At 46.2% G+C, this 10,224-nt stretch overlaps 1 protein-coding gene across 7 annotated transcripts in view; it reads left to right on the plus strand.

The window, feature by feature from the left end:
* The window catches only part of DUSP12 (dual specificity phosphatase 12), a 108,911-nt gene extending 102,666 nt beyond the window's left edge, over positions 1-6,245 (plus strand). For all 7 annotated transcript variants that reach the window (XM_056523557.1, XM_056523558.1, XM_056523560.1 and 4 more), the window contains one exon: positions 5,139-6,245. In XM_056523557.1, coding sequence (XP_056379532.1) covers positions 5,139-5,285 — 147 coding nt within the window. In that variant the 3' untranslated portion in view covers positions 5,286-6,245. The remainder of the gene's footprint in view (positions 1-5,138) is intronic.
* The last annotated feature ends 3,979 nt before the right edge of the window (positions 6,246-10,224 follow it).

Genomic DNA, 10,224 nt, shown 5'->3' on the forward strand with positions numbered 1-10,224 from the left:
GCTTTTACTGATGCCATGCTGTATCCCCCATGCTGGTTCCGTTCCACCACAGAAACGGGGTCTGGCAGTTTAGAGGACCCAGCAGCCTGAGCCAGCTTTGCAGCTGGCCCAGACTGCTGGAAAGGACGGAACACATAATGCAAAGTTTCCTGGATCTTCTGTTTTTTTGCTTTTCTCTTTACTAATATGTCATCACACTGGTCATTACCAAATGTAAAATTCTGGAGGTGGGCTGGGGACTCCTGCATCACTATAGCCCTCAGCAATCCCCCAGCCTCACTCTCCACATCATCATCCTCACTATCGCTTAGCGGTAGTGCCACCTGAGCTGGCTCTATGTAGCTGTCCTGAGTCTTAGTGGTCTGGGTGTCACAGGGAGTAGGGTCAGGCAATGCATCATCCTCCTCAACCTGTACACTTTCCTCCAACTTCTTCTCCTCCTCCTTTACACCAACACCACCATCCTTTCTTTCTTTACCGCCACTACTCTCCCCATCATCCACCTCCACCTTACCTGGGGATTTCATGGCGGCAAACCGATCCTGGTTCTCCATCCTCTCCCTGAAGAGACCGCTCCCTTCCAGGATCTCTGCTCTCCTCTAGATTTGCAATGTCTTTCTTCAGGGATGTAATCCTCTTTTTCAGTTCCAGTTTATTCCTTTTTGGACCCAGAGCATACCAGATTCTGGGCTCCACGCAGGTCCTCTCTCATCAACCTAAGCTCCCTACCGCAGCGGTCATATTCCGCAAACTGTGCGGTCATGCAGGAGCAGTAGGTCTCGCTGGACTCTTTGGGACCCCTCTCAGCCCACAACTCAATACTTTTCCTCTTCGCCTTTCTTCCACTGGATCTCTGTCTGGCACCTATTGCCGGAGGAGCCGAGCCTGCATTGCTGCAGACTCTGCCAGATCTTCTTCCTCCGGCCGGAAAAATGGCTGTCGCTGTTTTCTCTCCACCCCCCGCCAGCCTGGAAGAACGGGGAGTGGAGGCCAGGGGCTCCATGCAGGGAAGCTCTCCCAAGGAGCCTTCCACACCCCTGGGAAAGGTTGGTGAATCACCTGCTCTGCCTCTGGAACTCTGGAGGAATACAAAAAGGGACACACCCAAAGCTGCTTCACACACAACTGCTCCTGGCTACTGTGTTCCACAGGAAGCACTCTCTGCTGACACCTCTGTCTGTGTCAGGAACTGTCCAGAGTAGGAGAGGTTTGCTATGGGGATTTGCTTGTTCTCTGGACAGTTCCTGACAACTTCCTCTGTAGAATACAGCAGCTGATAAGTACTGGTAGAATTAAGATTTTTATATAGAAGTAATTTACAAATCTGTCTAACTTTCTTGCAGTTGACGTGAAAACATTTTCTTTTCTCTCCTGAGTACCCCTTTAAGGGAATTGTCTGGAGAATAAATTATACATTAATTCGTACCTGGGGTATCAGGTTAATATATTAACATAAGAAAACGTTTTCTCACCTGCCACCGATTCACCCCCTTCCTTCATTCCTGCTTTTTAGGGCTTCCTATTGTTCACAATACGTAGAAAATTCCTGCTTAGACAGACCTAAGCCTATACAGTGACCCCCCCCGACCTGCGATGGCCCTGACATACGATAATTTCAACATGCGATGGCCTCTCAGAGGCCATCACATGTTGAAGGCAGCATCAACATACAATGCTTTTGTATGTCTGGGCCATTGCATAAACGGCTATCCGGCAGCGCTGACTGCTTCAGCTGCCACCGGATAGCCGTTTACGGTGCCCCGCAAGCCTCGGTGATGGTCACTCACCTGTCCGCGGCGCTCCAGGATGTCATATTCGGGATCCCCTGCATCGCTGTCGCTCTCCTTCGGCGTCATCACGTCGCCGCACATGCCATCCCGTCATCCAATAGGAGCGGCGTGCATAGTGACGTAATGGCGGCGATGAGGAACGATGATCCCAGGCAACAGAGACGTTCTGGAGTGGCGGGGACAACCCGGGGATGCAGCGGCAGCGATGGATGGCGACATCCAGGGCAGCGGTGACGGGTCCGGAGCGGCGGGGACAGGTGAGTACAACGTCCTATATTTAACACTAGCTGAGTACCCGGCGTTGCCCGGTTTTTCCTTCCTAATCCTTGTTGGGGAGGAAAATAAACAAAGGAGGAAGCTTATGACTTCATATCCCGACCTCATATCCCGACCTCCTATCCCGACACGTAATATGTGTACCAGGTATTGAAATATCTCCAGCCGTACAGAAGTTATGTGGGAACATACATTTCCCATTGATTTGCATGGGACTTTAAACAAAAAGTCCCTCACAAATGGGGGGTAGTTAAGGGTTAAATTAACTATCCTATATTTTAAGTGGACATATAAGTAACATGTGTCCAAGTATTATCGAAATATCTCAAGCCGTTTGGAAGTTATCCAGTAACATATATTTCCCATTGACTTGTATGGGACTTTAACCCCTTAAGGACCGGAGGTTTTTCCGTTTTTGCATTTTCGTTTTTTGCTCCTTGCCTTTAAAAAATCATAACGCTTTCAAATTTACACCTAAAAATCCATATGATGGCTTATTTTTTGCGCCACCAATTCTACTTTGTAATGACGTCAGTCATTTTGCCCAAAAATCTATGGTGAAGCGGGAAAAAAAATCATTGTACGACAAAATTGAAAAAAAACCGCTGTTTTGTAACTTTTGGGGGCTTCCGTTTCTACGTAATACATTTTTCGGTAAAAATGACACCTGATCTGTATTCTGTAGGTCCATACGATTAAAATGATACCCTACTTATATAGGTTTGATTTTGTCGGACTTCTGGAAAAAATCATAACTACATGCAGGAAAATTAATACGTTTAAAATTGTCATCTTCTGACCCCTATAACTTTTTTATTTTTCCGTGTATGGGGCGGTATGAGGGCTCATTTTTTGCGCCGTGATCTGAAGTTTTTAACGGTACCATTTTTGCATTGATAGGACTTATTGATCACTTTTTATTCATTTTTAAATGATATAAAAAGTGACCAAAAATGCACTATTTTGGACTTTGGAATTTTTTTGCGCGCACGCCATTGACCGAGCGGTTTAATTAATGATATATTTTTATAATTCGGACATTTCCGCACGCGGTGATACCACATATGTTTATTTTTATTTTTATTTACACTGTGTTTTTTTTTTTTATTGGAAAAGGGGGGTGATTCAAACTTTTAATAGGGGAGGAGTTAAATGATCTTTATTCACTTTTTTTTTTCACTTTTTTTTTGCAGTGTTATAGGTCCCATAGGGACCTATAACACTGCACACACTGATCTTCTATGTTGATCACTGGTTTCTCATAAGAAACCAGTGATCAACGATTCTGCCGGATGACTGCTCATGCCTGGATCTCAGGCACTGAGCAGTCATTCGGCGATCGGACAGCGAGGAGGCAGGTAGGGGCCCTCCCGCTGTCCTGTCAGCTGTTCGGGATGCCGCGATTTCACCGCGGCTATCCCGAACAGCCCACTGAGCTAGCCGGGATGCTTTCGGTTTCACTTTAGACGCGGCGTTCAACTTTGAACGCCGCGTCTAAAGGGTTAATAGCGCGCGGCACAGCGATCAATGCCACGCGCTATTAGCCACGGGTCCCGGCCGTTGTTAGAGGCCGGGCCCGACCCGCTATGACGCGGGGCCACGCCGTGGCCCCGCGTTATAGATCGGGAGTGGACACATGACGTTCCAGTACGTCATGTGTCCTTAAGGGGTTAAACATAAACCCCGCCCCTGGCAAATGGGGGTGAGTAAGGGTTAAATCACCTATCCTATGTTTGTTGTTGACATATAAGTAACACGTGTGCCAAGTTTTAATGTTCATATCGTGAGCCGTTCGGACGTGATGCTGGAACATACACACATACATACATACATGCATACATATACACACATACATACACACACACATACACATACATACATACATGCATACATATACACACATACATACACACACACATACACATACATACATACATGCATACATATACACACATACATACACACACACATACACATACATACATACATACATACACACACACACACACACACACACACACACACACACACACACACACCCACGTTGAGTTTTTTTTATATATATAGATTGCATTGCACGGATCCCTCAACATGTGATGGTTTCAACAAACGATGGTTCATTTGGAACGAATTACCATCGTATGTTGAGGGACCACTGTACTGAATGACCACTTCATTAGAGACACCACCTACTAGCAAGTTGGACTTCATTTGGCCTTTAGAACCACAGCAATTTTATACTCTACGCCAGTGTTTCGCCGGGCATGCTGGGAGTTGTAGTTTTGCAACAGCTGGAGGTCCCCTGGTTGGGAAACACTGGCGTGAAGCTTAGAATGTTTCTTCTGCCAGGAGGTGCACACTGACGTCTGAGTTACTAACAACACAAAATCTTAGTGTTAAGAATTCGGATTAGGTTGACTTCTTTCTGCTTGTAACAGCTGGGGACCCACAGATTGGGAAACTATAAATCCCAGCATGCCCTGACAGGTTGGAGAACAGTACTGTACAGGGAGCTGCTGGCCATTCTATGAATGTGCAGATGACACGCCGGATTTGGAAATAATCCTGCTCATCTACTATGATAGGGTTGGGTCCCCTGTGATCTCCAGAATTGCACCCTGACCTTGTTTTGAGGGGAGCAGAGTATCGGCACGTTCGCCGCTGATCCATTCGTTGTCTACAGATCCCCTGGAAATAGCTGAGCGATGTACTTGGCTATCTCCGGCGACTCCATGGACCAGTGTTTTCCAAACAGTGTGCCTCCAGCTATTGCAAAACTGGGTAGGGCAGCTTTTCCTAACCAGTGTGCCTCCAGCTGTTGCAAATCTACAACTCCCAGCATGCCCAGTTTTGCAACAGCTGGAGACACACTTAAAACACTGCCATAGACAATGAATGGAGCCACAGTGGATGTGCCGACCCATTGCTCCCTTAAAAACAAAGTAGTCGGGTGTCGTTCTGGAGACTAGCTGGGGGAGGGGGGGGGGCTCATTTATTTAAGTTGGAGTACCCATTTTTTAAGGTTTTGTTCATTTCCATTTGATGTATGAATGACTCTCGTTCTACTCACAGCTTCTGTGTCCGAAGTGTAACGCCAAACTGGGCTCCTTTAACTGGTACGGAGATCGGTGTTCATGTGGCCGATGGGTCACCCCAGCATTCCAAGTGCATAAGAATCGAGTGGATGAGGTGAAGCCTCTGCCAATCCATGGAAGATGAGCAGAAGTCAGACCGACACGGATTGTACAGGACGGAATAAAACCTCAATTGTTTTTATTACATAACTTATGACTGTAACATTTGCTTTCCAGATACTTCTTCTATATCAGTGGTCTTCAACAGCCATATGCTGTCCGGGCATGCTGGGAGTTGTAGTTTTGAAACATCTGGAGGTCTGCAGGTTGAAGACCACTGTTCTATATGCTGCTAGGAACCTTTATGCTTAAAGTATATCTGTCGCTTAAAAAAAAAACTTTTCACATGTCATAGAGACAAGTCATGAGTTTTGATCGGTCGGGGTCTGGGTGTTCAGACCCCGACCAATTGCTGGAATAAGCAGCCTTCTGCATATTTTACCCAGCAGATATGCCAGTGACCCGACCCGTAGTGTGCCTCCAACCTGTGAGTAGTCGTGCGCATGTGCAGTGTACTCGGACATCGTGGCTGTTCTGCGTTGTCTGTGTATACTGCAAGTGCACTCGGCAACTCGCAGGCCCCTGTGTGGCAGCTTGGAGCGGCGGATTGCCGCTGCGAACAGGCCAGGGGGCGGAGCGAGGCATGTCGAGTTGGGTGGCAACAGCTGGAGGCACACTATGGGTCGGGTGAAATACTCTGCGGATCAGTTACGTGTGACCCTACCCTTAGTCTAAGAGTAACCAGTGTGCCTCCAGCTGTTGCAAAACTACAACTCTCAGCATGCCTGGAAGAGCCTGGAAGGGGATAATTTTTTTTAATTTTTTTTATTTATTTATTTTTTTTTTCGTTTTTTTTGGTTGCAATTTTTGTTCTTTTTTTGCAAAGGCATTTTTCTACAGTTCCTTAAAGAAACCAATAGAAAAAAAAATGGCACACCTAGAGCATGGTTAGTGACCCAAAGACTGGAATTATAGTTATTTATTTAGCTAGTTATTTAGCAATTTTTTTTTTTTTTTTTGTATTTCACTATAGAGCAGTGGTCTTCAAACTGTGGCCCTCCAGATGTTGCAAAACTACAATTCCCAGCATGCCCGGACAGCCGTTGGCTGTCCGGGCATGCTGGGAGTTGTAGTTTTGCAACATCTGGAGGGCCACAGTTTGAAGACCGCTGCTATAGACCTTAGCTAACTATAAAAAATTGAAAATGGTGGGGGAGTAAAAAAATAAATAAATAAATAAAAAAAAAGCTATTAAAAACACATGAAGACCATGTGACCATGCGATTCCTGCCTAGAAATGTTTGAGGAGTTGAGGAGGTATTGAATTGTAACTCTTTATACCTTACATGTCACAATTTGTACTCCATATACATGACATAATGACAGCCCCTTGTACGTGATGTATACATACAATAAACTATATAAACAGTTTGTTGGACCCGCTTTCTATCTAAACCCACCTTTACTGGTATTTGTTCTCTTTACAGTGAGATTTTGGTAGTTTTGGGGTGGACTTGTACCTGCACACAGCACCAATCTGAACTTGCGTCAATGAATATCCAGTATACCGCTGTCAGTTCGTGTCATCAGGCGTATAGTTGTACTGGAATTAGTGGCCGTAATGTTACACTAGTATAAATACAGCCTAATAATAAAAAGCTGCAACATCTTGTTCTGGAGAGAAAACTATCCAGCCCTCTTGTCATTATTATATACAGGTTTACAGTGAAAGGTGAAACCAGTTTATAGATAATACAGGATCTGCCACCACTCATAGGATCTGCCACCTACCTGCACTGGTCAAAGAGCATGCCTTAAAGGGGTACTCACGTGGAAAACTTTTTAATTTTTTTTTAAATCAACTGGTGCCAGAAAGAAACAGATTTGTAAATCACTTCTATTAAAAAAATCTTAATCCTTCCAGTACTTTTTAGGGGCTGTATACTACAGAGGAAATGCTTTTCTTTTTGGATTTCTCTTCTGTCACGAGCACAGTGCTCTCTGCTGACCATTTTAGGAACTGTCCATAGCAGCATATGTTTGCTATGGGGATTTTCTCCTGCTCTGGACAGTTCCTAAAATGGACAGCAGAGGTCAGCAGACAGCTCTGTGATCGTGACAGAAGAGAAATCCAAAAAGATAAGCATTTCCTCTGTGGTATACAGCCCCTAAAAGGTACTGGAAGGATTAAGCTTTTTTAATAGAAGTAATTCACAAATCTGTTTAAATGGGTACTCCGCCCCTAGACATCTTATCCCCTATCCAACGGCTGTCCGGGCATGCTGGGAGTTGTTGTTTTGCAACATCTGGAGGTCTGCAGGTTGCAGACCACTGCTCTAGCAGATACAAAACTACAACTCCGCAGCTTGTGGCACCCGATGTGGTCTTCTGCTGCTGTAACCCATCTGCTTTAAGGTTTGATATGTTATGCATTCAGAGATTGTATTCTGCATAGCTCGGCTGTAACAAGTGGACTATTCAAAGGGGCACTCCGGTGGGAAACTTTTTTTTTTTTTATTTATTTTTTTTATTAACTGGTGCCCATAAGTTATACAGATTTGTAAATTACTTCTATTAAAAAAATCTTAATCCTTCCAGTACTTACCAGCTGCTGTATGCTCCACAGGAAGTTATTTTCTTTTTGAATTTCTTTTCAGTCTGATCACAGTGCTCTCTGCTGACACCTCTGTACGTGTCAGGAATTGTCCAGAGTAGGAGCAGATCACCACAGCAAACCTCTCCTGCTCTGGACAGTTCCTGACATGGACAGAGGTGTCAGCAGAGAGCACTGTCAACTGAAAGGAACAACAACAAAGAACTCCACTTCCTCTGGAGCATACAGCAGCTGATAAGTACTGGAAGAATTAAGATTTTTAAATAGAATCCATGTCAGGAACTGTCCAGAGTATGAGAGGTTTGCTATGGGGATTTGCTCCTGCTCTGGACAGTTCCTGACACAGACATAGGTGGCAGCAGAGTGCAATGTGGTCAGAATTGAACGGACTACACAACTTCCTCTAGAGCATACAGCAGCTGATAAGTACTGGAAGGATTAAGATTTTTTAGTAGAAGTAATTTACAAATCTGTATAACTTTCTGGCAAGGTTCCGGTGAAGTCCAATGTGTTTGCGGTCTCTGCCAGTGATGCACTACAGGTGGTGCTACCTGTAGTGATGTCACTGGCAGAGACTGCGAACACATCGGAAGTCAGCGGGAAAGACGCCGCCGCCGGCCGGGGCTGTCTCCCGTTCCCTCCCGATATCACCGAATCAAACCCTGCTTACTGCACTCCTTTTTTACGGACATCGACTGGCAATTTTGCATTCTCCGGAGTGACCTCTCAAAAATTGGTAAATGAACATTAATGTCCTACAATACTACCTAAATAACTCCCATTATCACCTTGTCTACAGCACGTTTGCACCGTGCCATCATTGCACTTTATCTGCAGCACGTTGCACCTTCCGGTCAGATAATATCCCACCTTGGATTCACCTCTCTTAGGCTGGGTTCACACCACGTTTTGTTAAATGCGGTTCCCGTATACGGCTGGGAGGAGGGGGGGCGGGGCTTAATCGCACTCAGCCGTATTCGGGAACAGTATTTAATGCATGTCTATGAGCCGACTGGAGTGAACCGCAGCCTCTGGTCGGCTTCGTTTTCGGCCGTATGCGCTTTCCCGACCGCAGGCAAAAACGTGGTCGACCGCGTTTTTGCCTACGGTCGGGAAACCGCATAGGGCCGAAAACGAAGCCGACCGGAGGCTGCGGTTCACTCCGGTCGGCTCATAGACATGCATTAAATATGGTTCCCGAATACGGCTGAGTGTGGGCGCCGCAATTAAGCCCCGCCCACCCCTCCTCCCAGCTGTATACGGGAACCGTATTTAACAAAACGTGGTGTGAACCCAGCCTTACAATACCAAGGTACCGATCCTAAGAACATTTACATACTAGTATTTATTCATTGTAAAGCTCATCACCACTAACCTATAATTCTATACAGTGGTCCCTCAACATACGATGGTAATCCGTTCCAAATGGACCATCGTTTGTTGAAACCATCGCATGTTGAGGGATCCGTGCAATGTAAAGTATAGGACAGTGGTCTACAACCTGCAGACCTCCAGATGTTGCAAAACTACAACACCCAGCATGCCCGGACAGCCAACGGCTGTCCGGACATGCTGGGTGTTGTAGTTTTGCAACATCTGGAGGTCCGCAGGTTGTAGACCACTGTTAGAGGAAGTTGTACTCCCCTGTCCCCGCTGTCCGGACCGTCACCGCTGCCCCGGATGTCGCCATCCATCGCTGTCGCCGTGTCCCCGAGGTGTCCCCGACGCTCCGGCAAGGCCTCTGCTTCCCGTCGCCGCCATCACGTCGCTACGCACGCCGCTCCTATTGGATGACGGGACGGCATGCACAGCGACGTGATGACGACGACGCAGAGGATCCCGAAGAGGACGGTCTGGAGCCCCGAGGACAGGTAAGTGATCGTCAGCGGACCACACTGGGCACCGTAAACGGCTATCCGGTGGCAGCTGAAGCAGTCTGCGCTGCCAGATATCCGTTTATGCGATGGCCCCGACATACAAAAGCATCGTATGTTGAAATGATCGTATGTCGGGGCCATCGTAGGTCGGGGGGGTCACTGTATATCTCTTTTTCAGCACATTGCACTTTCTTGCCGACCAACTACCCTTTCATCTTTACCCTTTTCCCATATCCTGTGAAATAAAACAGGTAATCTCAACTATTGCCGTTTAATTGTAATTTATTCAATACAGATTTTACTTAGCATATTTATATACTTCTATACTTTTATATATATTTTTTTTATATTATAACACATACCCATATTATAGCGCCGATTATTATTATTATCTTTCAATAGTATACAGCATGCCGTCACGTGACAACTACAGCTCGGCCAATCACAGAAGAGCGGCTCCGCTATGCCACGCCCACACAGTGACGTCTCCCCCCCCCCCCCCCCAAAGCCTCACGTTGTGACTCACGCGAAGG

This window comes from Hyla sarda, chromosome 6, assembly GCF_029499605.1.
Source record: "Hyla sarda isolate aHylSar1 chromosome 6, aHylSar1.hap1, whole genome shotgun sequence".
Taxonomy (NCBI): domain Eukaryota; kingdom Metazoa; phylum Chordata; class Amphibia; order Anura; family Hylidae; genus Hyla; species Hyla sarda.